Raw genomic sequence first — 27,035 nt, 5'->3', positions numbered from 1 at the left:
GGACGAGATCTATGAGTGGCGGGGTGGGGAGGAAATGCGTTAGGGACACATCTGATCTGACGTCCAGTGTCGGGTCTTCCGGGGGTTTGTGGACAGGCCGGGGAAGTGCCGATCTCCACACCGCCTGACCTTTCCCATTTCTCTCTGCCTCAGACGGTCCCAGGCGCCCTCCGGCTCTTTGTAAATGGAGAGGTAGGTAAGTGTCTTGCCAGGCAGAGACCTCCTATACTTGGTCAGGGGCCCCACGGAGCTGTGAAGTAATCCGCCCGGCCCCATGGAGGCCGTGGGTGGTCTGCAGAACTTGGAAAACTCAGCCAGGAGTCTTTCCTGGACACACAAGGCAGTTCCTGGCCCTCGAAGGACTTTCTTCCAGAAGTATAGAAACCCTCAGGACTGGGTGGGTGCTCAGGGTGCTAGGAGAATAAGCTGAAATCGTTTCCTGTTTTTCTTAGTTTCAGCCCAAGGCTATGAGTATGACAACCTCTATGTCCACTTCTTTGTGGAATTACCAACTACTAGTAAGTAATATTCATGAATCTTTTTTTAAATCCATTCTGAAAGCTTCCATAGGCATTGGGTCAGGCCTCCTTCCCTGCTCCTGCACCAAAACTGTTCCTGTTCTTTTCAAGGCCGTAGGTCATTTCCAAGCTGTCAAATCCGCGGTGTCCTCTCTGCTTCCACCTCACTTGACCTCTCGGCAGCATTTGACCCGGCTCACTTTCCCTCACTGAGACTCTGCTCCCGCCTCCCCATGCTCCTCTGTTCTCTCCTTGGTCGGTCGTCAGCCTCCTTGGCTGATTCCTCATCTTCTGTTGATCTTGAACCCTTCAAGCATCCAAGGCTGCGCCTTTTCGGGACCATGTTCTGTGTCTGAACCCCTTTCCGTCACATCTTTGCACGACTGGTTCTTCCTGAGTTCGGGCCTCTGAGAGGTCTTCCCTCACCACTCAGCCTGCACGGCCTCCAGGCCCCTCGGTTTTAGTTTAGCGCAGCATTGGTCACCACCTGAGTCTCTTGGTGGTGGTCAGTCTCCCTGCCCCTAGAACAGCGGTTCTCAACCTGTGGGTCGCGACCCCTTTGGGGGTCGAACGACCTTATCACAGGGGTCGCCTGAGACCATCAGAAAACACATATATAATTACATATTGTTTTTGTGATTAATCACTATGCTTTAATTATGTTCAATTTGTAACAATGAAAATACATCCCGCATATCAGATATTTACATTACGATTCATAACAGTAGCAAAAGTACAGTTATGAAGTAGCAACGAAAATAATTTTATGGTTGGGGGTCACCACAACATGAGGAACTGTATTAAAGGGCCGCGGCATTAGGAAGGTTGAGAACCACTGATCTAGAAGGTTAGGTCCGTGAGACACAGGGATGTTCTCTGTCATCACCGAGTTGTCCCCAGTGACTGTTCAAAGCAAACAGTGGACACTCAGGAAATGTTCAGTGAATGGTTGATTGAATGAGCGGATGAAGGAACTTGTCTCTTTCTCAACGCCTTGCCCTCCTCCCGGGTAAACGTACTGTCTGTTGTCTTTGGCTTTCAGACTGGTCAAGCCCCGAGGCCCAGCAGCTCTCAGGAATAACACAGACCTGCGCCACCAAGTCCTTGGGGATGGTATGGAGCGGGGGCGGGGTGCCTGGGAGGGAACAGGACTCTGATCCTGGGGTGGCCTCTGAAGATTTATCAGGCCCCAGCCACGCCCTCCGGAAGTCCCAGGGTTGGGTCTAGCCCTTCTGTGGGGGCTCTGAGGGCTGCTCGGTCCCTGGGTCCTCTCGCTGCTTTGGGGATGATGGGAGCCGCTTGTAACTGGGTGTCCCTTTGCCTCAGCCTTTTACTTCCTACCTGGGGTGATCATTTTCCTTTTTCCCTTATGAAGGTGGCCTTGTCGTTGGCCACAGGGAGAATAAATTTCAGCTGAGGCCTTGCCTACCCCGTGACACCGAGTATAAAATGATGCCCCTCTTTTTTAGGACAAGGTGGCCTACTTCTCCTATCCATTCTCATTTGAGGCCTCCTTCCTCCATGAGGACGAATCAGCTGGTGAGTATCTCAGCAGCTGATCCCGGGCTCAGGTCTCTGGGGCGGTGCCCTCTCTGGTTGAGGGCCTCCCATGACCTGCCGCTTCTCTCACTCGCTCACAGAGGCTCTCCCGAAGTGGCCTGTGCTCTACTGCGAGGTCCTCTCGCTGGACTTCTGGCAGAGGTACCGTGTGGAAGGCTACGGGGCTGTGGTGCTGCCCGCCACCCCAGGTGACCTCTTGTCCCATGCCCTGGCTCCTAGGAACAAGGCTGACACCTCCAAAAGATCCACCCGCTTCCAGGGAGAAGGGGGGTAGTTAGGAATTAGAAGCAGTTAACGTGCAGGATTCCTGGCTCCCGTTGAGGAATGCCCCCCCTTCATTTGAGACAACTGAGCGGAAAGTACACCTCGCAGTGAAGTGGAGCGGCCGGAGTGTGTCTGGACTCTGCTCCGTGGTCCTCTGATTGGATTGCAGCCCCGAGGGAGAAGCTGCCGGGCAGCGTGGATCAGCCCTCATTTTACCATAATAGCCGCTGTCCTTCATTGTGTGCCAGACATTGTGCGCTGTGCTGCTCTTTAGTTCTCCCAGCTGCTCTGTGAGGTGTAGGTGTTATTTCCATTTGACTAGATGGGAATGAGGCTCAGAGGTTAAGAAACTTAACCTGGGTACACAGGTATTAATGGGCAGGGCTGAATTTGAATTTCTGCCTGATTGATTCCCAATCGGTGCCCTAAACTGCCACCCTGACCATCTGCACCAGAGGTCAGACTGTCACCAGAACAGGTGTGGTGGTGGTGGTGACTAGGCCAGTGCCATCGCTGGGGAGTCAGCAAGGGACCACGCGCCCTTTCTGGGCCTGGCCTCATTTCCCTCCTCCTGCACAGGCTCGCACACCCTGACCGTGCCCACGTGGAGACCCATGGAGCTGGGCACGGTGGCCGAGCTGCGGAGGTTTTTCATCGGTGGGTCTCTGGAACTGGAGGACCTCTCCTATGTGCGGGTTCCAGGAACCTTCAAGGTGATTTCTGTCTCTGGGGAGACTTCATGCTGAGAACTTAGGTTCCTGTTTCATCTGTAGCAGGTGGGGTCCGGGTTAGGGCCCTTAATTGTTCGTCGCTTCCTTACTCCTGAGCCCCTTCCTTCCTGCTGCTTCAGCTGGAAGTCATAGCCACAGTCTGAGCCAGGTACAAATATCACACTGCTCTCGGAGGAGGACTCCGGGAAGTAGCAGGCTCCAGATTTCCCTCGGCCCCATCACACTAACCAGCCCCTCCTCCCAGCCCATCGCCGAGGCCTCGATAACCAGGGCTGGGCAGGGTCAGCAGGAAGCTTGTGAGACTCATTCTCAGTGAGGTTAGCCCCGGCTTTAAGGCTGGGAGCCCAGTGTTAGCCTGAGGTGATGGAGTCCGGTGCTGGAATGGGAGTAGGAGTGAGGCCGGCATGGGGTCTAGAGACTGGAGACCTGATGCGTCTAACTGTGCCACAGGGGGAGCGTCTGAGCCGCTTTGGGCTCCGCACAGAGACCACGGGTAGTGTCACCTTCCGCTTGCACTGTCTGCAGCAGTCCAGGTGAGTGACCCGGCCCTGGGGCTCTATCCCGGGGGTGGGGGGGTGGGGGGGGCTGGCGAGCAGCCTGGGCCATGTGGCACGCTCCCCTGCAGGGCCTTTCATGGAGTCCAGTGCTCTCCGGAAAAGGATGCGGAGTGGTTGGACCGTCTGGGAGGATTTAGCCAGCAGAGTTCCATTCACAATGTGCTGGGTAGGTTCCCCCCATCCTCCCAGCTGGCCACCCAGGGCCAGCATGGGCCCTGTTCCTCCCCACACCATGGCAGCTGACTACTGTGCTTGCTTCCATCACAGAGGCTTTCCGCCGTGCCCGGCGCCGCATGCAGGAGGCCCGAGAGAGCCTTCCCCAGGACCTCGGGAGCCCCTCGGGAACCATGGTCTCCTAGCCCTGCCCCTCCGTGCAAGAGGACACAAGCGGTAGCTAAGGCCGGTGCTCTCCCTCCTCCTCACCTTCCTTACTAGAGACCAGCTGAGAACCAGAAGAGCCGAGAAAATATCGGGCCAGCCCCTCTGCCTCGTCTGCAGGGTCTTCTCCCCGCCATGTGGCAGTAAAGCCCGAGACCCTGAGGCCCCATATTCATATGTCAGCTACTGCAAGTGGGCATCGCCACGGACATTTTTTGTTTGGTTTGAGACTAATTTGGGGAAACCCATAGTAAGCTCTTTCCTCGGCACAGCTCCTCTGGCTTGTCTCACAGTCTCAGTGGCAATGGGCTGCAGGTGCCTCCTCTACAACCTCAAGAAAGGAGGCTCAAGAAAGAAGGAACCTTTAAGTGAGGGACCTTAAATCCCCAGCCCCAGAATCTCAGCCTTTTCTCTCCAGGGTGGCCTCATCCTGCTGCTCGAGGCTTGTCGCATTTGCGATACAACGATTTCAGGAGCAAATGAAGGCTGAAGTCAGGGCCCAGTCCTCTCAGCTTGCTGGGTGGTATCTTTTATTGTGTTTTTTATACATAAAAGCTTGTTATACTGACTGACGTTCTGTCGGCTGTTTCTCTGCTCAGGTCGCTGGCTGGGTTGAGGTATTCCCCTTAATAGCGAGGCCCGTGTGCTGCCACCCTTCCCCCTTTCTGCCTTTTTCTACTCCGGAGTGTTTCTTCTGACTCTCGTCACTCTGCCCCCGGGAGAGGCTTAGAGGTTAGTGCCAGCTGTGTCTTATCAGCAAAGCATGGACTGGGTCACGGCGCCCTCCCCAGCCCAAGGCAGAGACCAGCCCCTGCCCTCAGCAGTGCTTTATTGGCAGAAGCAGAGCATGTCACCCAGCCTGCAGGCTCCCGAGGAGGACTCTGGGGTGGCTGGAGGCAGGGGCTAGGTGGTGGGAAATAGAAGAAAGTGGCTGGAAACCCTCCTGGTGACTTCTTGCGTCGGCCTCAAGACCTCCTTGCTTGGCTCCCAAGGCAGGTGGGCTCATTGCTGCTAGACACCCTAGCTATCACTCTCAGCCGAAGAACAAACTCGGAGCTGTTGCCAGCAAAAGCATCAGCAGGATATGGTTGCTGGGTGGGGGGTGGGGAGGTGGGGGGAGGAGTGCGCGCGGGATGGGGCGCGGGGGTAAACTTGTAGTCTTCCCTGGTTCCCTGTCTCCAAGGTCAGAGGCTTGGGATGGAGGCCTGTGGAAGCAGCAGAAGTGGACATGTGAGGAATTGCTGGACATCCAGAAATGAGCTGTTTTAGGGTGTTGATGACTAAGCCCAGGCTAGCTGGACACTTCCTACCCATGCTCCTACCCCTCTCCCCAAAGTTCTAGGCCCCGGGTGGGATTGACTATCAGCCCAGAAGCCGGAAGCTAGCATACTGGGAACCCTGTATGGAAAGAGTACCTTGTCCCCAGTGACAAGCTCTGTTGTCCCTGCTTAGAGGCCTAAGAGGACTCCGCCATCCCATCCGGGGAAGGAAGTGAGGGCCTGACCCAGCCCAGGGCCCTTGGGGGCGGGCCTCCCCTTACCTGCAGAAGCCTCATTTGCTCCGCCAGGCTGACAGGTTCAACCTGGGGATTCTGCTGCAGTGCTCGAAGTCCCGGGGGTAGGTGTTGGCTCTGAAGATGTTCCTCGGAACCATGGTGATACCGGTATTGTCACACACAATCCGAGACAAGGAGATCTGTCTCAGGGCCCTGCGCTGCCCCTTGGTGAAAACACCTGGTTTCTCCCACCAGAACCTGCCAAGACAATCGAGAGATGTGGGTGAAGGTAAAATGAGCACCTGCTTTGTGCCAGGTACATTATGTCATTCCATCCTCACAAAGTTCCTGCAAAATAGGTATTATTCCTGTTCTATAAATGAAGAAACCAGTTGAGTGGTCAAGTAAATTGCCCAGTATTAAAGGCCTGGTGATTAAACTGGCCAGGGCTGGATCTGAACCTAGGTAAAGGTCAAATCCAAATAAGAAGTTCAGTCTTAAACCACAAGCTTATAGGAGGCCAACCAGGTTTAGCCTTTTCTGCGCATGTTTTCCGGGACCCTTTAGCCTGGAATAGCGAGGAGGCTGAGAAGTCTCCTGGGTTAAAGGTGCCTCCAGCTCAGGCAGCATCAGCCTCCTGGGTCAGTGGTCTCTCCCTCTGGCCAAGCTCTCCAGGAGCCTCCTGGTCTCAGATCTTGTGAATGTGAAAGAAATGAAGCTAAGAAGAGCACTTTCCCCCGTTGTTGGGTCTTTAAATGTTGGTGCTTCTCTTCCCTGCTCTGGGGCTGGTTTCTTTAGGGTCGGGTCACTTACCTGTCTCCACTGCGGGCCCTTGTGAACTGATTCTCAAAAAGACAAGCCAGAAGAGGCCCCACACGGGCCCCTGGCAGAAGCGGCTCTGCGATGGCCCCCATCCAGATGTCAATGTTGTCAGGGGTCCCGTATAGATTCAGGAACTTTCTTGCCAAACCCTGGTTTTTCAGCACACGGCTAAGCTGTGCCAGATTCCTGGGCTGGGAGAGCCCACAGAAGCGCCTCCAAGCATTGTACCCTGAGGGGAAGAGGGCAGAAGCAGTTTCAGTCTTACCCCTGCTGTCCTCCCATTAGCTTCTGCTTCTCTCCACATTTCTCCTGAGAGCTCTGTGTTCTGGCAATATCAGGCAGAACAAGAGCCCCGCAGGCAGAAGAGGCCCTGAACCAAAGACCAAATGCCAGCGGGCAACCGTGCTTTGTGTGCATCAGACTGAGGAATGCCTAACACTCAAGACAGTACCCAGGACACAAAGGACTCTCAGTAGGGTTTGAGAATGAGAGAGAGAGAGAGAGAGAGAGAGAGAGAGAGAGAGAGAGAGAGAGAGAGAGAGGAGGAAGGAAGGAAGGAAGGAAGGAAGGAAGGAAGGAAGGAAGGAAGGAAGGGAGGAAGGGAGGAAGAGAAAGAAAGAGGGAAGAAAGAAAGGAGTGAACAAAACAAGTGAAAAGAATGGATCAAGTTTACTCAGAAAAGGACCACATGCTGTATGGTTCCATTATATGAAAGGTCCAGACCAGGCACATATGTAAAGACAGAACATAGATTCGTGGTCGTCAGGGGCTGGGGTGGAAATGGTGATTGACTGCTATTACAAGGTTTCTTTTATGAATATTAGCTATGGTGATCGATACATGACTATACTAAAGTCATTGAATTGTATACTTACTAAGGGTGAATTTTAGATGTTAACTATACCTCAGTGAAACAATTAAATTTTTCACCTACTCAGAAAGTTCCAAAGACTAGCCATGCTGATTTCTCAGCTATCGGGATCTCACACCAGGATCAGGCCATGTGATGTGTGGGAACCTCAACGTATGAGATGGCTTTGCCATCATCTGAAGGAACCCTAGCCCAGCATCACCCATTGAACTACAACTCACAACACCACCCCCCAGCTGAACTAAGGACAGCCATGTCATGTTTTACCATTGCTAAGCTCTGGTGCGTGTATATCTCTCAGGATCCTCACATCACCTTTGTAATTACCATTTTATTAGTGGATACTTGTTGAGCTTAAGCAACCATGACTTTACTAGTAAGTGGACTTCATATCTTCCCATTCCAAACTTGGTGTTGGATTTGGGAAGGGATTAGAATAAACTATAAGAGACAGTATCAGGAAAATATTTCTGGGACAGCTTGCAGGGAACAGGTATTTGGGGAGCAGAATATCTCTGTGAGGCAACTTGAGTGGTTAACAACCTCAGTTCTCCAGCAGGGGGCACCCACAGCTCTTTAGCTGTCAGGAGCACCCAAGTGTAATGAAGGAAAGAAACTGGTTCTTGAGTGCCTGCTGTGTGCCAGCCAGGTGCTGTGTTAGGTGCTGTAGAACCCCCCCCCCCCGCCCCCACTCTGTTATAACACAATCAGAGATTAGCTCAGGCAGATGGAGCAGGTGGGGAGAGGGAGAGGAGCAAGGTGGTGGTCAAAGCCTTCCCCTGACATTGTGGATTCAACAGGGGGAAGAAAGGAGAAATTCTGAATTTGATTCACATTTTACTACTTCTTAGTTACGTGGCATTGGGCAAATTACTGGATGTCTTTGAGCTTATTTCCTTTTCTATAAAATGACTGTGGTCACTGGAAAGACTAAACGAGTTCTATCCATGAAAGTGCCTAATTTGTCTTCTGCCCTGGGATAAAGCTTTCTGTGTCCTCGCCAAGGCAGCCTTCGTTTTACTCCGCCCATTTCCTGCCTCTCAGGCTCGGCCTTTCTCCACGTGGAGCCAGTTTCTCTGTCCCTGGAACCCGAGCCTTTCTCCTTGGAACTTGCCAGGGTGCTGGGGAATGGAGCAGTTCGTCCCTGCCTTTTATATCTGTTTCTCTCTACGTGGAAATTCCAGACCCCCTTTGTTCATCTCCCGTGCCCAAGGCCTGGTCCCATTGTGAACCTACAGATACAGACCCTGCAACAGACGGAGATGTGGCAGGACAGCAAAAAGGTGGTCCGAGAAATGTCCTACTGCATCAGCCTTGGCCTCGCCTGCCTCTGAGCCACGGCACAGACTGTAGACAGTCCCAGTCAGAAAGGAGGCACCCAGGACCTCCTGAAACCTGTCCCCACCGCACCACCACCAGCACCACACCAAGCCACGCCTGGCGAAGGGGTGGGCAGCCCCTCACCTGGGAGGCCGTGGTCCCGGCTGCGCTGCATGTTGAGAGCCGCCAGGTCCAGCCCGATTCTTCTCACTTGCTGAAACAGCCGTTCCCGGAGCTCGTCCACTAACATGGAATCCTGCCGGTTCAGCTTGGCGGGGGTGGCCATGAGGCCTCGGAGGATGGGGTCGATGCCACCTGGTGGTGAGTAATGTGAGCAGCACAGATTGGAACAGCCCTGTGTCATCACAGGAGGCCCAAGTAGCTCAGAGCTGGATAAGCCAGTCACTTGTATTCTATGACGATTATTTCCGAAAACAGAGGCCTGGGTGGACATGAAGAGAGCTGGTGCTGTCAGGGCAAGGGGTCACCCCTACTTCTTGAAGGAGTGGAAGGCAAGCTTCTTTCAGGCCCACAAGCCACTAGTCTGACATCCATCTCCTCCCCTTTTAGAAATCCCTCATCCCAAAGGGGATGGGAGTCCCGTGACTGAGGGTCTTGCCTCATTTTCACTGTCCTGGGGAGATGATTAGCCGTGGCCCGAGCAGCAGCTGGCCTCCTGGCAGTAGGCCTGGCCCAACTGGAGGGGGTGTGCTCCCCAACCCCACTCCCATCTGCCTCTGGAAAACCTGGTCACCTTCATGCACGATTCGCCAGCTGGCAAAGAAGGCAGAGCTGAGCGGAACACGCGAGTTGGGTGCTGAGGCCCGGTACTGGCTGTCCAAGCGGAACACGAAGGGCTGGAGCATGGTGTGCCCAAAGCGGAAGGCCAGGGTGAAGACATTGGACACGCGAGGGTCCACATTGGAGCAGTACCCCAAGTAGGGCCCCAGGGTTCTCTTGGCCCGGTCCCTGCCCAGAACGAGGGGCAGAAAGTCTCGGTAGGTGATGATCTAGAAGAGAAGACGTAGGAAGAAATGACCTTAGCGGCTGCCTAGCCCACTCCTTTACCTTTGGACAGACCTTTGGCTTTTCGAAGGGCTCCTCAGACATAAATTCTTGAATGTCTATCATGTCAGATGTCGCAACATTGATTTCCCATTGGCTGATGAGATGCTGAAGCCCAGAGAGGCTGTGACATGGGTAGGCTCACACCGTGAGTTGGTGGCGGAACTGGGGACAGGTCAGATCTCAGGCATACACACTCAGACCTGACTGACTTGAGGCACATCCCCGAGGATGTGTCAAGGAGGGTGGGAGCCACTTTTTCAGATGCTTCTCATGCCAGATTTTCTCTAGGGGATGCCGGGACCCCAGGCTCCCTACCTGGACCATGGCCCCCACGATCTTCCGCGCCTCCTGGTAGAGCTGGTCTCCAGTCCACTGTGGATTCAGGCGTCTCAGCTCGGTAGCCAGCCGGTTGTGCTCTCGCATAAAGAGGGTATGCATGGCTGTCAGCGAGGGGTTTTCGCTTGTTCGAGAGTCACCTTGAAAACCCCAAGTTCAGAGTCACCATAGCTCTTCCCAGAGAAATGTCTTTCTGCTAAGGCAGACAGAGTTCTGGGGACTGGGCAAAGGTGGTGGGACTTTCTGACCCGTGTCAGGCTCCTGGCTCTCACTCGGCCTCCATCTCCTCAGCTGTGAGGCCACTCACTGACCACCACCCTCTTCCCCAACACGACGGGCCAGGAGCGGGAAGACAGCAGGGTCTTGCATTCTTAAGTGATTGGAAGAGGTGCCGGTGTGGGAAGAAAAGCTCAGGGCAGCTGCCAGCCTCGGCAGGAAAATCGTTGCCGAATGATTCTACTCCACAAGATGACCAGCTGGGGCAGAGACCGGGATGACTAGGAACCTTGACTTGGGGACCACGGGCCCCTCTCCCAGGGAACTGCATCCGTGTGCATGTTCTCTATCGAGGGCGGGATCTTCCACCAGCTTTGGAATTGCTACCATGCAAGAGGGAGGGTTGGGCAGAGCCTCTTTCTGCAGCTAGACCTTTTCTCCCAGAGGCCAGGAGGCAGAGTAAGTGCCTGACAGTGGGCCTTCCAGTCATTTGCTGGCTCTGAACTAAGCCCTTTTGTACAAGGTCTCATTTAATCCACTTTTCAGTAAACCTCTCATGAAAGTGCAAGAAAAACCCATCTTGCCCTGGCCAGGTAGCTCGGCTGGTTAGAGCCTTGTCCCGATATACCAAGGTTGTGGGTTCGATCCCCAGTCAGGGCACATACAACACGGAACCAATGAATACATAAATAAGGGGAACAACAAATTGATGTTTCTCTCAAAATCAATCAACAAAAAATTTAAAAAATACAGTCTCTAAAAAGGGCTGGAGCCAACTCCCTGGGAAGAAGGCGGTGGAACAGCGTGGAAAGAGCACAGACCTGGACGCTCCCCTGACCGCAGTGCCCTCTGTGGGCTCTGCCATCTGAACTCTGTGCTCTGGACACATTAGTCATCTTCCCTGCACCCCAGTTTCTCATCTGTAAAAGGAGGTGATGACAGTGGCCTCCTGTCATGGCTGCTATAAGATGAGAGATGGCACGTGTGAGTATCTTAACCAGAAAGGCTGCCTATATCAACCAGCACATGGGGGCAAAGAGCCCGAGGAGGGTTCAGATGATGCATCTGGAAGAAGGTACCAGGTACCAGTGTCTAGCAACAGTGGGGGATGAGGGCTGGCGAGTAAAAACCGAAGCCGCAGTTTGCCGACCACTGACCTAGGGGAATTTAACCCAGAGAAGATTTAAAAAAAAAAAGTAGGTGGAAATAAAGCTTCTTTCAAGTAAAGAGGCTATTAGTGAGTGAAAGATGGACGGCTCCTTCTCTGCGGTTCCAGAAACATGAAGAGCACTAGGTGGATGTTGGATCAAAATGGGAGGAGCTTCCTAAAAGTCAGCACTGCGGGAGAGAAACAGGCGTTTGCAAAGAGACTCCCAACAACCTCCGGGTCCTAGGACAGCTACACCTGGATCTGTCCTAGGCTGTGCCTAACGTTGAAGTCTGAAGACATGTACCCCCACCGCCTCCCACCGTGGCCTCCAAACCCAGAACCCCGGGCGGCTGTATCCCAGGAAGACACCACCTTCCCCAGCCTGACCTCCCAGGAAGCAGGGGATGCGCGCCGGGCGGTTGGTGAGGACGCAGGGGTCATCGTGCAGGTTGTCGAAGGGCAGCAGGTCCCGGCCGTTGTCTCTGAAGCGCTGGTTGACGGCCAGCAGCCCGTGGTAGTTGGTCCGGTTGCGAAGGCGCAGGGCGAGGGTGACCTCGCTGCCATACACCATGCTGGCGTCCACGAAGGAGGTGAGTGCATTGATCTGGTTTCGAACGATGTTCTTGTTTTGGGGGCATGAGACGGCGGAGCGGAAGAAGGGGATGCAGTCTTGCTGGTTCTTGATTCGGGGGTCATTGGCCGGAATCTGAGGTGCAAGAGGAAACAGTGACACTGGGGCCCCTTAAGAGCAAGCGTATCCTTCTTGGTCCTCCCACTTGCTTCGAAACCTTGCTTCAAAGTCTCCTCCTTCAGGAAGCCCTCCTTGACTCATCCAGACTCACACTGCTCACCAGGTCAGTTTGAAGGTCCTTAGGACTTTGTATCACAGATTCATGAAAGGTTAGAAATGGAAGAAACCTTAGATCCTCATTTTCCCGGTGGGGAAACTGAGGCTTGGAGATGGGAAGTGACAACTAGTTAGCAGGAGAGGAAATATTGAAACCTAGTTCTCTTGACAGGCCTGGGCTCCTTTCATTCCATTCAATTCAACAGATATTTCCTAAGCCCCTTTCTGTGCCGGGTGCTCTGGAGATATGAAGATCAGCAAAACCCAGCACAGGTTGCAGGAAGCTGGCAATTCAGTTGAAAACAGACACATATGTAGAGAATGTAACTCTGTGCCCTTTGCTATGCTTGATCTAAAAGCCAAAAGTGACAGGTGAAATAGGAAGTTCCGGAAGGCTTCCCAGAGGAGGCGCCCCTGAGCCAGAGCTTGAAGAATGGGCAAAGTTGCACCAGGGAGGAGCCAGCCAGGGGCCCTCACAGGTCAGGCCCCATGGAGATCCCCTTACCTGTGAGGGTGAGTGCAGGGGTGAATGCAGGGGTGAGGGTGTGCGTGGAGGAGTGTGTGCACCTGCACGCCCCCCCCTAGCAGAGGCTCTGCTCCCTGGAATGCACCTATTTTTCCCTGGTGTCCACACCACCCTTGCCTCTCAGCCTGAAGGATAGCTCCCTGCTCACAGCCCATCCCCGGAAGGAGAGAAGGTGAGAGCTAAGAGACTCTAAAGCAGTGGTTCTCAATCTTCCTAATGCCATGACCCTTTAATACAGTTCCTCATATTGTGGTGACCTCCAACCATAAAATTATTTTCGTTGCTACTTCATAACTGTAATTTTGCTACTTTATGAATCGTAATGTAAATATCTGAGATGCAGGATGTATTTTCATTGTTACAAATTGAACATAATTAAAGCATAGTGATTAATCACAGAAACAATATCTAATTACTTATGTGTTTTCCGATGGTCTTAGGCGACCCCTGTGAAAGGGTCGTTCGACCCCCAAAGGGGTCGCAACCCACAGGTTGAGAACCGCTGCTCTAAAGGCTTCCAAAAACAGCAGCCTAGGCTTCCACCGTCGGGATCAAACCTACGGGTCAAAGCCAGTCTGTCGATTGCTTCCCCTTCCCTGAAGCCTGCACGGAACCTCCTGGCAGATTGCCCACCCCGACCCCCACCCCTCCAACCACTAAGAACTGGAGTCCATAGCGGCTGTGCGTCCTGTCTGTCTGATCCTACAGCGTCACGGACAGCTCCTTAGGGAAGGTACTAAGTCTTCCAGATCCCACCCCCAGCTCTTGGCCCTGCATGGAAGCCAGGGGCCTGGGAGTTGGCTGCGGGTACCTTGATGGGGAAGCAGGGAGGCAGCTGGGCACAGGTCCTCTCGCAGTCAACGCCTGCGGTGAAGCCCACTCTGGCCGGGGTCTCGGGGGAGAAGTCCAAGTCGTGGTCGATGAACTGGCCCCACTGCATGAACATGAGGGCCCGGCCCTGGTCGGAGGTCACCCTCTCTTGGGGGAAGCGCACGATCTGGTTAGAGACTGCCCGCACCTGGTGGGGAAAGAGGGCAGCGTTGGGGGGTGGGGGGCTCTGGACCCCGAAACCCAGGCCTCAGGGGGCAGCAGGTTGCCTCTGCCAGAGTTAACACAGTCTCTTCCCCTCTCCTGCCCTCCCCTCCCCTTTCCTGCGTTGTCCCACCTCCCCTGGCTGTCATTCCCAGAAGGATGGGCTCTGGCCTGGCTCCTGAGGGTTCCAGGAGGAAAGAGAAGGGAAGAGGCCAGGTTGGCTGGCTCAGACTCCACCAGCACTTCCAGAGAGGTTATTACATCAAACTGATAGATCAATTTATAAACTGATTGAAAACTGGATGATAGAAATGATTGATAGGTGCATAGATTGGCTGTTAGGTAATGGATAATGTAGAGAGAATGGATAGATCAATAGAAGAAAAATTAATAAACAGATGTTGATAGATTGTTATATTGACATATGAATAGAAATTGATAAATTGATAAGTATGAAATAGCACAGATCAATAGATATAGCTAGATTAAGATGTATGGCTCTTTATACAGAGGTGGGCAAAAGTAGGTTTATAATTATAATACAAATCAGTAATACAATAATTAATAAATAATACAAGAATAAATTCTGTTTAAATTATACTCAACTGTAAACCTACTTTTGCTCACCCCTGTATTTAGCAAGATACTTTGACACTAATTCTTTGAGGGAAAAAAAATACTATAATGGCTAGTATTAATAAATTATATCATATATGGGTGTTTCTTTAATACTAGAGGCCTGGTGCACGAAATTTGTGTACAGGTAGAGTCCCCAGGGCTGGCCAGCAATCAGGGCCAATTGGGGCCTTCTGGCTGCCGGCTGGGGCCTTCCTTCGTTCCACGCCACCCCCTGGTGATCATGCACATCATAGCAAGCAATCAAACTCCCAATCTCCCAGTTGAATTCCCAAGGGGACAATTTGCATATTAGCCTTTTATATATATAGATTCATGCCAGCAACATGAGGCAGGTTTTACTGCCGTTTTACAGATGAGAAAACCAAAACTCGGCGCTATTACCTGCCCAAAGTCACCCAGCCCGCCAGAGGGAGAGCCTGGGTTCCAGTCCGTCTGGCTGACTCTGGCCTGTGCTTTCACCCCTCCCCCACCCCCTTACCCCCGAGTTTAGCAGAGATCAAGCATCCTCCAGGTCCTCAGTCCCTACTCACAAGAGGGAGGAGGAAGCCATTGCGCCTCTTGCCAGGCGTCCAGCCGAAGGGGAGCGACAGCCCGTCCTCATACTCGGCCGGCAGCCAGCGAGCCAGGGCAGTGTTGGAGGCCCCCAGCCAGGGTCTCCTCCTGCAGCAGTGGGAGCGCTCGGGTCAGCAGGGTTCCGGTGTGGGGACCATTCAGCGTATAGGGAGGGGTGGTGAGGGAAGGGAGGCTCCCCCGGGCAGGTGCAGCCCCTCGCTCCCACCTGTTATTGCATCTCCCCGTGATGGTTCGGTACTTGTCACTGCACTTCTCTTCCTGCTTCTGGGCAGTACAGCCACTGGCCTTGGACAGCAGCCACAGCTGGGATTCCGTCAGTAAACCTGGGGGTGGGGCAGGTGGGCAGAACCCTGGATCCAGGCTCCTGGCTCCTTCCTGGGCTGGTCTATTCTGTACCTCCCTCCCATCCCTTTACTCTCTCCCCTGCCAACACCCCAAAGCTGTGCACCCCCTCCCCCTCCTGCCTTCCTTCCACTCCCAGCCCTGGGGGCTCAGTGGGGAGCATGGTACCCGTGACATTGAAGGAGCTGGACCCCTGGCGTTGTAACTTCTCCTCCAGCAGCCCCAAGGCCACGTGCATATAATCGGCAGCCTGAGTGATTGTCCTGGTGGCCGCTACCGGCTGTTTGAAGTAGAACAGGAGGTCCGAGGGGCGGGCAGAGCCACTGAGAAGGCGCTGCTTCATGCTGCCCAGAAGAGGAGGAGGGGGAGCTGATTTAAGGCTGCACAGCCACCCAGCAGAGCCCCATCCCGGGCGGTGGGCAGTCGGGACAGTGTGAACAGATGGAGGGAAGGGAGGATCTCTACCAACATGGCACTGCCCCCGTGGTGCCCAGGGGCAGGGTGATGGGTGAGATGACCGTGGTTGGAGCCCACCCTCCCTCAGTGACCCCTCCCAGGCCCACACAGACCCCAGACCCAGACCCACCTCCTCTGAGTCTGATTGTAGGCGGCATCCACCAGGAATTTGGCCTCTGTGATGCAGCTCTGAAGGACCGAGGTCTCCACGGCCCCGGGGGGAGCTGCTCAGAGGGAAGGGGACTCAGGGTCCATGGGAGCCACAGCCCCCCAGCCCCAAGCAATTCCCCCTCCATTGCCCTTCCCCAGGGCTGTCCGAGGGGCTATTACCTGGGGTGGTGCCCTCACAAGGCTGGGCCAGGACGAGTGTGAGGACGAGCCCTGCCAGGGCCAGGAGCAGCTTCCTCTCCACAGTGAGACCCTGAGCCACACGAGTAACACCCGCATCGCGCATTCTGGCGGCTCTCCTGCTCCCTTCTCACCCGGGGGGGGCCCACGCTGACCTCTCCCCTCCTGCTCTTCTTCGGAAGTAGCTGCGAAGGGACTTTTATATCCAGCCCTAGGGTGGGGCAGGGGAGCTCTGGGCCCCAGAAGCCCAGCCTCTTGAGGTGGAGCTCTAGAATTTCCCTCTTGATTTTTTGGGGGCGGGGAGGGGGGTTGTGGGACTGAAATCCCCACCCCACCCTGCCACTCAACCAGCCTAGGGGCCTCCTTCCCTCCTGTCCACTCACCGCGTCCCGCCCTCTCTGCTACCGAGTTCACTGACCCTGCACATGTCTCTCAGGGAATGTTTGCTGGATGCCCGAGGAACAGCCTGCCTCGCCAGAGCCCTGGGCTTGGCCCTGCCACTCACTGGTTGTACGGTCACTACCTACACTCAGTTTCCACGTCCCGAACATGGGACTCGGGCCAGGTGACTGGAAACGCTCCTCTCCTGGCCCAACAGGGCAGAAACTGGGGCTGCCTTACTGTAGTATCTCCCCATACCCCACCCCCGACCCAAACCCAGTATAAGGCCTGGCATTCAGTAGGTGCTCAATAAATGTTTGTTGAGTAAATTCATGATGTAAGATTAATGATTTAGCCCCTGCCCCTTACTCCCTACCCTACCAGCTCTCTCCAAGATGCCAGTGGAGGGTAAGGTGATGACTGAGTCAGGGCCTGAAAATTATGGGGCTATTTCATGAGGTCATCTGGGGACACAGTGAGATGTCACAGTAAAGCACCCAGCACAGCAATGGCAGCAGCCTCCATCCTCCATAACAGCTGAGGACCTGTCAGGCTTCGTGCTCCTCCTCGAATTTAAGCGCTTAGCAGTAGTAGGTGGGCGCTGAGTAGGAGGCGTGAGTTCTGACTTGTCGGGCTGATCAGCAGTAGCTTCCTTGGAGGGGGCTTGCTGCAGGGGCTCAGAGCCACCTGGGTTGGGCCTGGCTCTGTCACTACCTGTGCGCCCTTGGCTAAGCCTTCATTTCCGTATCTTAAGGGTAGAACACCCCAGTCGGCCTTTCCCCTCCAGCAACAGGCTCTCTCATACCCTCTTGTCTTTCCTCCTGCAGTTTCCTCCACTGGATGAGCCAGGCCCACCCTTTGCTTCGACCCCACCCTGGTCTACCTGGGGAACCCGTGCTCATCTCTCAATACTGGGCTCCAGAATCACCCCCGCTGAGCCCTGCAGCCGGCCTGTCCTCCCTGCTCCTTCAGGTGGACTTGCCCATCCCTGTCCCTGCTCCAGACTCCCAGCAGGGCTGTCTGAGTGTCTTGTCTCCCGCCCTCTATCCCCCATGCCCTACCGAAACCCAGCCCCACGCCTTCACAGCCCCCTCCTCCCACACCAACGCCCCTGCCTGACAGTTGCTCTCCCTTTCACAAGCTCCTGTTGAAGGCCTGGGCCCTGATCTTATCTCCCCTGATCTTATCTCCTTATCTTCCGCAGGAGCGCCTCTCCTGTGAAAGTCTCCATGGAGTTGCCAAAAGTGCGCTTACCCCCTGCATGACTTGGGGTGAATCACTCCACTCCCTGGACCTCAGCGCCCACATCTGTGACACAGGGACAGGGAGCCTCATGAAGGAGAGAGCATTAAAAAGTGGAAGCCTGCTCCTCAAATGTGCTTTCCCTTTTGGACCTCAGGGAGCCAGGTACCCCCAGATGGCTGGCAGCCAGGCGGGGACCTAGGTTGCCCACCTTCCAGCACCCGCAAAGGAAAACTCAGAGTGAGCTCTGCTTGCCCTCCCAGAGGACTCTAGTTCAGCAACAGTGAGAGTGCGAGGGTTTGCCACAGCGGTGGGCTGCTGCAGGCTATTGGGACAAGCCGGAGACAGGGCCCTGGGCTCTGGACCCCGCCTGCCATATTGGCTGATCTGCTCGAAGTGCTGATGAGAGACAAGCACATAGCAAGGGACCGCCGAGGGGCCCTATACAACCAGTCTATGGAGGGCAGGTTTCCTGGGCTGGGGCAGGACGGGCAGGCAGAAATGCAGGCAAGGAGACCAAAGGGAACGCTGGCATCTGCCACCTGGACTCCTTCCCCTTCAGCCTGCTTTCTGCTGCCCGCCCTGCCACAGGATGCTTCCCCTACGTGCCAGCCACCTGAATCCTCCACACACAGCCCCCTCCCACCCCACCCCTGCCAGCCAGTTTCTGTTTTCTCGACTTTTTTTTTTAGTTTTTAAATAAACAAAAAACATTTTTAAAAGGATAACTTTTAATGGCAAAGATATTCAAATTCCGTAAAATTGCCATGCATGAAGTAAAATTTGCACTTCAAAGCATTATACTTCGCAGTTTGCATTCTGTTTGAATGTTTTAAATTTTAAACACAAATTATAAGTCCAAACGGTCACATGGCGTGAAGAATGGAAGGACATCCGGTTCTATCTCTTCATCTTTACCATCGCTGTGGGATCGCTGTTCATATCAGCTGTTTAAATGCACGAACATGCATCGCTGCAGGGGACGGGAGGGGTGACGTGTAGCCGACATCAGCTCAGAGGATTCCAAACCCAGATGATTTGGAACTCACTCTCAAAGCGGATGCATGTATCCGAGGGAGCCACCATGGAACTGAGAACTGACTTCCACGTAGAATACAATGCTTCTTGAAGGATAAGGAACAAAAATGCCTTCATTTGAAGCTTACAGGCTTGGGCCTGGTTGGACCGCAGGTGGGGGAGTCGTGCAGGAGAGCTCTTCCTCTGAAAGGGAAATGGCCGTATCAGACTCCAAGACCGAGCCACATAGGAAGAAAAGATTTGTAACGAGACACATCAAAAAGAGCCCTCGGGGTAACAGGAGGAGACAGGCTGCTTGGAAACTGTGACTAAAGGGGCAAGAGGAAGGATGGGGACATCCTCAGGGATCAGGACCCTGACCAGCCAGCTCTTCAACGGCTCTCCCTCCCTCCCTGGTGGCCATAGGACTCTGTGGCCCTGGGGGGCTGGGAACCACTGGTCCCATGAGCATACCGTCCCTTCTGCCAACACATCTTGGCCCTCCGTGCAGCTTCTCCTAAAGCAAGAGGCCCCCAGGCTTGCACAGTCTCGGTCCTGCCACCTCCCCTCTCCAGAGCCACGTCTCCCCTCTCTATTCCTCTGTCCTCTAAACCCACTGGCTTTCAGCTCCTGCAAGGGACCTACCCTACCTGCAATGGATCTCAACCATGAAGACCCTTCCCCTTTAGTGGCCGGCGACTCCTACTGACCCTCCAGGCCCCATCCATAGGGAGCCTTTCCTGTCTCAGGCTCACTAGATCCAAATCAAGTGTCTGGGTCTCCCTGGTCCTTACTCTTATAGCTTCTTTCATAGAACATAACATCACTAATTACACGTGTATGTCTGTCTGTGGGTGGATCTGGTGAAGCTACAGCTCCCTACAGGTCTGTGAGTGCCATACAGAATAGGTGTGTGCCTGTCCTGTTGCCCACTGTGGCCTCAGCCCCTAGCACAATGCCTGGCAGGGCCTCAATGCGAATTTGTGCAATGGATGCATCTGCTGTGACCTTGCCTGTCACAGCTCTTGGGTCAGGCTTGGGTTTGTGCTTGAACAGCTATTAGGACCTGGTGCCTTTGGTCAGGGGCAGTGTTCGCCCTGGGTCAGGCCAGCCCCGGGTCAGTGGACACCTTTGCAGAGACTGGCCCTGCCAGGCTGAGGCTCAAACCCAAGACCATGAGGGAGCCTTCCCTCCCTGGCATCTTTTAGCTGTAATACCCAAGAACCTTCTTCCCGCCCTCCCCTGCCCACCTCAAAACCTCAGCATTCTGCAACCACTTTCACAAAAACTGTCCTCCAGCCACAGTGGGGCTGCTGTTGGCCACAGGCCTGATTGGATCTCTTTATCTCTCAGCTCCAACGGCCCCCATGGAGACAGCTGCAGCAGAGCAAGGCTCAGGGCCTGGTGGGCCTGCTCTTGTTCCCAGGGGCTCCTGGGAGCGGGGTCCTTGCACCTATTCTCATGACAAGACACTGAGGTCGATAGTGAGAAGGGGCTTAACTCAAACTATGGTGGCTTCATACTGGGTCGAGGCTGGGGCAGGCCAGGAGTGTGTGCACATGTGTGCATGTGTGTGTGTACATGTTCCCGGTGCTGAGGACTCTCCTAAGAGAGGCAGGTTGTTCTGTTCTGTTTTGTTAGTTTGTGAGAGAGAGAGAGAGAGAGAGAGAGAGAGAGAGAAAGAGAGAGAGAGAGAGAGAGAGAAACATCAATGACAAGAAAGAATCATTGATTGGCTGCCTCTTGCATGACCCCCACTGGAGATCGAGCCCACAACCCAGGTATGTGCTCTGACCTGGAATCAAAGCGGGGACCCTTCAGTCCACAGGCCGACACTCTATCCACTGAGCCAAACCAGCTAGGGCTGGTTGTTCTGTTTTTAGCAAGACCAGAAAAACTTACTATGGGGCCTTGGAGAGCTGGCCTAGGAGCCAGTACCACCCTGGGGACCTTGAGCAAGGGGGACCAAGGCAGAGAGGAAACTAGGCACAACAGTGAAATGGGAGAGGGACACCAGATGGATGTCACGACTAAACAGGCCAAAATCAATGTAGGGAGGGAGGAAGGGAAAAGGGAAGGGGGATATAGAGAGGATATCTATCAATGTAGGAGGGAGAAGGGGATAGTCCATAAACTGTTCTAGAGCCCTTCCTAGAAAACTATATCAGGTCCCAAATGCATATTTACAAATATGAATGAATGAACAAATGAATGGACCTCCCATTCCTGTTTGCAAGACGCGTAGAGCCTGAAAATGGGGATGGGTGGGGGAACAGCAGTAAGAAGTCGAGTCTTGCATACATGCCCTGAATTTATGTGCTTTCTCTTCTCTGTCTCACCCTTGGGGAAGTTGCATGGCCCCTTGGAGTTCAGCCTCTACCCTTGCAATGCCTCCCTCACTGCACTTAGGAATTTCTGCCGTATTTCCAAAACACGACTCAACTGATGAAAGGATAAATACCAGGCATAATAGCAACAATAACAATAATCCTTACATAGGTTCGATGATTTACATCATATTAAATCTTATAACAAATCTGTGAGATTATCGGAACAGATACTGTTTTATGCCAGTTCAGTAAGAAAGAAACCATGAGTCCTAGAGAGGCAGGTGGCTCAGCCAAGGTTACAAGTTTGGAAGATAGTGGAACATGGGCTCGTAATTTAGGGCTAAGTCTCCAGGCTCTGCACTTGCTCTATCACTCTGGACAAAGGCCAAAAGGGGTATTGGGAAAAGAGATCAAAATACAGAAAATAGAACTGCTCTTATGGAGAAATGCTATCATCACAGAAGGAAACTATCCATCAAGAAGGTGGAAAGGAGGGAGTGATTTTCCAGAATGTTTCCATGGGAATATACTTTATTGTCACGGGAGTGTTCAAATCATATATCACAATTAAAAACAAAGAAATGTTCCTTTGCCTAAAAATCTGAGCTCTCTTCACTCTACAAATAGAAAACAAAGCCAAAGAGAAGTGACCTACCCACTGTCAGTCCTTTTTACAAACCAGTCGCTGTCTCCCTAATCTCTTCACTGCTGCCTGCATCTCCTGGTTCCTCAGGGTGTAGATCATGGGGTTGAGCATGGGGGTCATGACCGTGTGGCTGATGGACACAGCCTTGTCCATGGAGAAGGCAGTGAAGGGCCGGGCATAGAGGTAGATGCTTGGAATGAAGACCATAGACACCACGACGATGTGGGTGGTGCAGGTGGAAGCTGCTTTCCTCCTTGCCTGCTCTGAATGGGACCTTAGCATCACCAGGATGACCAAGTAGGAGGCCAGGAGGAGGACGAACCAGATGACATCCAGCAGCCCACTGTTGGAGATCATGAGGAACTCTAGGAGGGAGGTGTCAGTGCAGGCAAGTTTCAGCACTTGTGGGACATCACAGTAGAAGTTATCCAGGACATTGGGGCCACAGAAAGGCAGTGGCAGCATCAGAGCCAGTTGGGTAATGGAGTGGACAAAACCTACCATCCACGCTGTCACCACCAGCCCCACACACAGCTGAGTGTTCATGATGGTGACATAGTGGAGGGGCCGGGAGATGGCAACAAGGCGGTCATAGGCCATCACTGAGAGGAAGAAGACCATGGCACCTCCCAGAAAGTGGAAGAAGAAGACCTGGGCCATGCAGCCCAGGTAGGAGATGGTCTTCTTCTCAGAGAGGAAGTCCACCAGCATCTTTGGGGCAGTGACTGAGGAGAAACAGAGGTCTAAGATAGCCAGATTCCGAAGCAGAAAGTACATGGGGCTGTGAAGCCGGGAGTCTGCGGTCACTGTGATCATGATGAGGAGGTTCCCCAGAACAGTGGTGGTGTAGACCAGCAGGAACACCAAAAACAGGAAAAGCTGGAGTTCCCGAGTCTGTGAGAGCCCCAGGAAGACAAATTCTGATATCCAGGTGAGGTTCCCTGACTCCATGGGGTGTTTTCCATACACCTGAGGAAAACGAACCACACACGGAGATACATGAAGTCACTTTCAGTGCTCAGGAGCTAAATCGATTTGTCCAGGTCCACATGTTGGTCATCCTCATGTGCAGACCATATAACCAGGTGCTGATAAAGTGACCTTATCGCTGGAGAGTTTACAGTTGCTGCTGGAATAAATATTTATGAGATCGTCAAGCCATCCAGAGACACATGGAACCTGCCTTTCAAAGATTCAGTGTAATAAGGCAGTGGGAAGACACTTGGAGTCCAACAGACCTGCAGTCAAACTTCAGGGCTGCTATGTCCTCGAGATTTGACCTTCAGTAAATGACTGAACCTCTCTGGGTCTCAGTTTCCACATCTGCAAGGTGAGAATAAAAATGTTTTCTTTGTAGACTAGTCCAGGGAATTAAATAAAATAACACATAAAGTTCCTCGAACAGTGCCTGGAATAATAAATGATGATCACTCTCCTCTGTATAGTCTCCTACTCCAAAGACACCCTCTCTTCTTCCTGTCTCTAATGCATTTTTCTACCCATCATTTTTTATGCAACGTTTAACACATTATAATGTTGATGAACTTTTCATGTGTCTGTGTTTTTCCTCCATAATTCATTGTAAGTTCCCAGAGACATAAATGTGGATCTTATAGTTTATTTGTGCCCAATCTTGCTGATAGATAATACTCAAAAAGCTTGAGATATTGACTGCTGGATGGGTGACAAGCTATAGAGTGAGTCCCCTGCACCTTTCTGATGTAGGTGGCCCCTTACTGAGTGAAGACAGGACATATGTGGTGTGTATATTGAGACAAGAGAGATGGGTGAGAGAGATTCTCTGGATTAAGAAATAGATGATGAAATCGTATGCAGGGGACTCAGGGAGCTCTTTTGAAAAGAATAAGAATTTTAAAATATGTTACTGAATACAAGGGTGGAAAACAAAGGATGATGTTGAAATAAGAGAAATAGAATAGACAAAGGAATAAAGAAGGGAGATTATGAGGAAGTGAGATAAAGGAATAGAGCAAGTGAAGGAAGGGAGTGGAGAGGTAATGAAGTGTTGGGGAGAGAGCAGGACCAAAGTGGTGAAGGGGATGGAAGATGAGAGATAGAGGGTAACAAATGAGGGGTTAGGTGGCCTCCCAGTCCCGCCACCGTGTCTCCATCTCCCATCCTCTCCCAGCTGCCTGCTGCAATCTATTGTCTATTAGAAGTCTTTTTAGTCTCATCCTTCTGCTTCCGTTTGCTTCCACTCCAGCCCATTTTCTAGACAGCTGTCAGAGTGATCTTTCTAAACTCATATCTGATCTTGCTTCTCCCTCATTGTGTTCTTTTGATTGTGTGGTGCCCACAACTTAAAACTCAGACTCTTAGAAGTCCCCTACCAAGCTTTTGTAAATCAATTCAAGGTAGAAAAACACGCTTATGTTTTCTAACCTAATGTATTAGTAGGCAGTTTATGTGATCTTGTTTTACGTGACTACGTGGAGAACTTTACGGTGTATTTCCTTACCCTTTGCTCTCAGCATCCTCCCTCTAACCCACAGGGCCAATGCCTCACTCCATCCTTAAAAGCCTGGGTTTTCACATGCAACCTGAGGCATCCGTTTTCCACATCACATTCCCCCGCATTACTGTCTGAGGGTCTCTTCACATTTGAGACTTACTCCCATCAAGTCCATGTCACTTGTTTATTCTCCCCACTCTCCAGCAAGTGTTTCTAGATCCTTCTTATAGCTGATCTATTTACCGCGGGGGAAACCCTGGTCTCTCACAGTTCTTCAGCCCAGAAGGAGAGAGAGGCCTCAGGTCTTACATCTTTTTGAAGATCTTTTCCTGCAGCCTCAGTTTCCTACCCACCGCCCATACGTCATGTGCACAATGGGTGTGACCCTAGGGGATGAGACAATATCTTCAGGGAGCAACGATTGGACGGGGCTCAGGAAGCAGGACTGGGCTGATTACCACTGGGGCCGAAGGAGCAATGGGAGTTGTTAAAAAGTTTCTAAATGTCTCAAAAACACATACTCTTTGCGAGTTCCTCCTTGGGGGCCAAAGGTACCAAGGATAATGAACATTTAGAGATGTGTGGAATGAAGGATTCTCAGGCCAAGATCCAAAAAGTCAAGAGTCTCTTCAAAAGGAACAGACTTTCTGCGAGTTTTAGAAACCGTTTCTTAGGCCAGTGATTCTTATCCTTGAATCACCTGCAAAGCTTGTTGAAAAACAAATTAGTGTGCCCCAGCCCCAGGCTTTTTCATTCAGCTGGTCAACTTCGAGGCCAAGAATTTGCATTTGTAAGAAGCTCTCAGATGCTGCGGACGCTCCTGTTCCTGGGCCCACACATTGAGAACCACTGACTTGCTCCTCGGCACAGCAGACTGTTCGCTCTCACGGAATCGTCAAGATTAACTGGTTTGAAACTTTTCTTTCTTCTCCTTCTCCTCCTTTCTTCCTCTTTTTTTCCCACTTTTAAACTTAATATAAAATCTTTACTTAGATAGGAAAATGTTTGTATATAACATTGGAAATTTATTACCCTGTAAACCTTGTCCTTTATTTTGCCAACCAGACCCCCAATGTTGATTCACCATCCATATCCTAGTCTACTCACATCATCTATAAAATGCGAGCATTCATGCCCTGGCCAGTTAGCTCAGTTAGTTAGAGCATCATGCCAATATGCCAAGGTTGTGGGTTCAATCCCCGGTTAGGGCACATACAAGAAGTAACCAATGAATGCATAAAGAAGTGGAACAACAAATTGATGTTTCTCTCTCTCACCATCCCTAAAATCAATATATTTTTATTTTTTAATCTTTATTGTTCAATGTATTACAGTTGCCCCCCCCCCCCCATTACCCCTCTCCATCCGGTTCCCACCCCACCGCTGGCCTTCACCACCCTACTGTCTGTGCCCACAGGTAAAATCTTTGGTTAAGCTCTTCCTGCCCCCCTTCCCCCTTCCCTCTGAGATTCGTCAGTCTGACCTATGCTTCCATGCCTCTGATTCTGTTTTATGCACCAGTTCATTTTGTTCATTAGATTTCTTGTTCTTTTATTTTGATTTTTAGATTTAATTGTTGATAGATGTGTACTTGTTGCCATTGTGGGAGAGCTGCTGTGCACAGGTGAGGCCTAGCTGTGAAGCAAGTAGGCTGGTGCTAGAGCCGGGTCTTGGACCTTTTATTGATGGTTTGGGGAACGCTGTCATCAGCTGCAGCTTGTTTGAAAGATTTTAACAAAGTCTGAAGCCTGAGCCAGAACAGGCCATTCATATGGAAAAGCTGCAGCAAACGGTTTGGGTGGGGCTGCAAATAGGAGGGGGCGGGGTCTCAGGGAATCCCCAGGGTGGAGCAAGCAGTGTAGGCCACGCTGATATGGCTGCCAGTCAGCCCTGCCACGGAGGAGGTCCCAGCACCCTCGTCTGGGAGAAAGCCACCCCTGAGTTCCTGCCACCACCACCCCGCCCCTAACACTGGAGATCAGAAAAAGCAAGACCTTGTAAGTTTGTGTGTGGGCCCTTTAAGAGGAGAACACCTGGGATTCAGCAGCCTCTGTGTCACTCAGCCAAAATCCCCTCTGGTTTTTAAGGCCCAAAGTTACGGGGACTTCTCTCCCCAGCGCCGGGACCCTGGGCTGGGGGTCTGGTGTGGGGCTAGGACCCCTTGCTCTTCAGGGGCGGCCTCCGCAGAGCCGATGTCCCTCACGATTAGAAAACGGCACACGTGGGTGTCGAACCAGCCTAGTCTGTGGGCCTCCACCCCTCCTACCCATCTCAATGTGCTTCTTCTCTAGTCATAGGACTCCCATTCAGTCAGCTTTCAGGTGATTCTGAATGATGTGTTCTGTATTTTAGCTGTAATTTTGATTTGGTTTTGGGAGGCAATGAGTACAGGCCATCTTGGTTCTCCATTAAATATATTTAAAAAATATTTTTGACCCAAAGCAATCTATACATTCAACGCACTCCCCATTAAAATACCAATGGCCTTCTTCAAAGATCTAGAACGAACTCTCCAAAAATTCATCTGGAATAAAAAAAGACCCCGAATAGCTGCAACGATCCTGAGAAAGAACAAAGTAGGCGGGATCTCAATGCCAGATATCAAGCTGTATTACAAAGCCACTGTTCTCAAAACTGCCTGGTACTGGCACAAGAACAGACATATAGATCAGTGGAATAGAATAGAGAGTCCAGAAATTAGCCCGAACCAATATGCTCAATTAATTTTTGACAAAGGAGGCATGAACATACAATGGAGCCAAGATAGTCTCTTCAATAAATGGTGTTGGGAAAATTGGACAGATATATGCAAGAAAATGAAACTAGACCACCAACTTACACCATACACAAGAATAAACTCAAAATGGATAAAGGACTTAAATGTACGACAGGAAACC

General features: G+C 52.2%; 3 protein-coding genes across 4 annotated transcripts in view; 1 reads left to right on the top strand and 2 right to left on the bottom strand.

Annotated features, from left to right (window-relative positions):
• Positions 1 to 4,580, top strand: part of MKS1 (Meckel syndrome, type 1) — a 12,107-nt gene extending 7,527 nt beyond the window's left edge. Inside the window, 10 exon segments of the mRNA XM_023759600.1 lie at positions 154 to 196; positions 453 to 518; positions 1,561 to 1,631; positions 1,988 to 2,057; positions 2,159 to 2,266; positions 2,922 to 3,055; positions 3,524 to 3,608; positions 3,702 to 3,740; positions 3,743 to 3,796; positions 3,898 to 4,580. Of these exon segments, the coding sequence (XP_023615368.1) occupies positions 154 to 196; positions 453 to 518; positions 1,561 to 1,631; positions 1,988 to 2,057; positions 2,159 to 2,266; positions 2,922 to 3,055; positions 3,524 to 3,608; positions 3,702 to 3,740; positions 3,743 to 3,796; positions 3,898 to 3,989 (762 nt within the window). The 3' untranslated portion in view covers positions 3,990 to 4,580.
• A 606-nt stretch (positions 4,581 to 5,186) lies between these two features.
• Positions 5,187 to 16,155, bottom strand: EPX (eosinophil peroxidase). The gene is made up of 13 exons (XM_006095635.3): positions 16,032 to 16,155; positions 15,832 to 15,925; positions 15,414 to 15,589; positions 15,109 to 15,226; positions 14,861 to 14,990; positions 13,471 to 13,677; positions 11,674 to 11,992; positions 9,900 to 10,060; positions 9,271 to 9,526; positions 8,661 to 8,831; positions 6,317 to 6,554; positions 5,549 to 5,761; positions 5,187 to 5,213 (listed from the first exon to the last, which is right to left on the bottom strand). The coding sequence occupies exons 1-12, from the start codon at positions 16,153 to 16,155 to the stop codon at positions 5,560 to 5,562; spliced, it is 2,196 nt and encodes a 731-aa protein (XP_006095697.1). The 3' UTR covers positions 5,187 to 5,213; positions 5,549 to 5,559.
• A 5,502-nt stretch (positions 16,156 to 21,657) lies between these two features.
• Positions 21,658 to 24,354, bottom strand: LOC102432231 (olfactory receptor 4D2). 2 transcript variants are annotated; one of them, XM_023759591.1, is made up of 3 exons: positions 24,299 to 24,354; positions 22,904 to 22,988; positions 21,658 to 22,791 (listed from the first exon to the last, which is right to left on the bottom strand). In XM_023759591.1, the coding sequence occupies exon 3, from the start codon at positions 22,614 to 22,616 to the stop codon at positions 21,681 to 21,683; it is 936 nt and encodes a 311-aa protein (XP_023615359.1). In that variant the 5' UTR covers positions 22,617 to 22,791; positions 22,904 to 22,988; positions 24,299 to 24,354; the 3' UTR covers positions 21,658 to 21,680. The 2 variants fall into 2 exon arrangements, with proteins under 2 accessions (XP_023615359.1, XP_006095673.1); XM_006095611.3 differs by lacking the exon at positions 24,299 to 24,354 and having other exon boundaries at positions 21,658 to 22,794; positions 22,904 to 22,940.
• Between the last annotated feature and the right edge of the window lie 2,681 nt (positions 24,355 to 27,035).

Source organism: Myotis lucifugus, unplaced genomic scaffold (genome assembly GCF_000147115.1).
Source record: "Myotis lucifugus unplaced genomic scaffold, Myoluc2.0 scaffold_158, whole genome shotgun sequence".
NCBI classification, from domain to species: domain Eukaryota; kingdom Metazoa; phylum Chordata; class Mammalia; order Chiroptera; family Vespertilionidae; genus Myotis; species Myotis lucifugus.
Note: the sequence above shows the minus strand (reverse complement) of the source record. Positions and strands in the feature narration are given on the sequence as shown.

Bases quoted from the DNA above. Each gene is read 5' to 3' on its own strand.
- LOC102432231 (XM_023759591.1), bottom strand. From the start codon at position 22,616: ATGGAGTCAGGGAACCTCACCTGGATATCAGAATTTGTCTTCCTGGGG.
- EPX (XM_006095635.3), bottom strand. From the start codon at position 16,155: ATGCGCGATGCGGGTGTTACTCGTGTGGCTCAGGGTCTCACTGTGGAG. The intron at 15,590-15,831 runs GTGGGTCTGGGT...TCTTCTGGGCAG, and splicing joins TACAATCAGACTCAGAGGAG to CATGAAGCAGCGCCTTCTCA. The intron at 10,061-11,673 runs GTCAGGCTGGGG...GGGGTTTTCAAG, and splicing joins CATCCCCTGCTTCCTGGGAG to GTGACTCTCGAACAAGCGAA.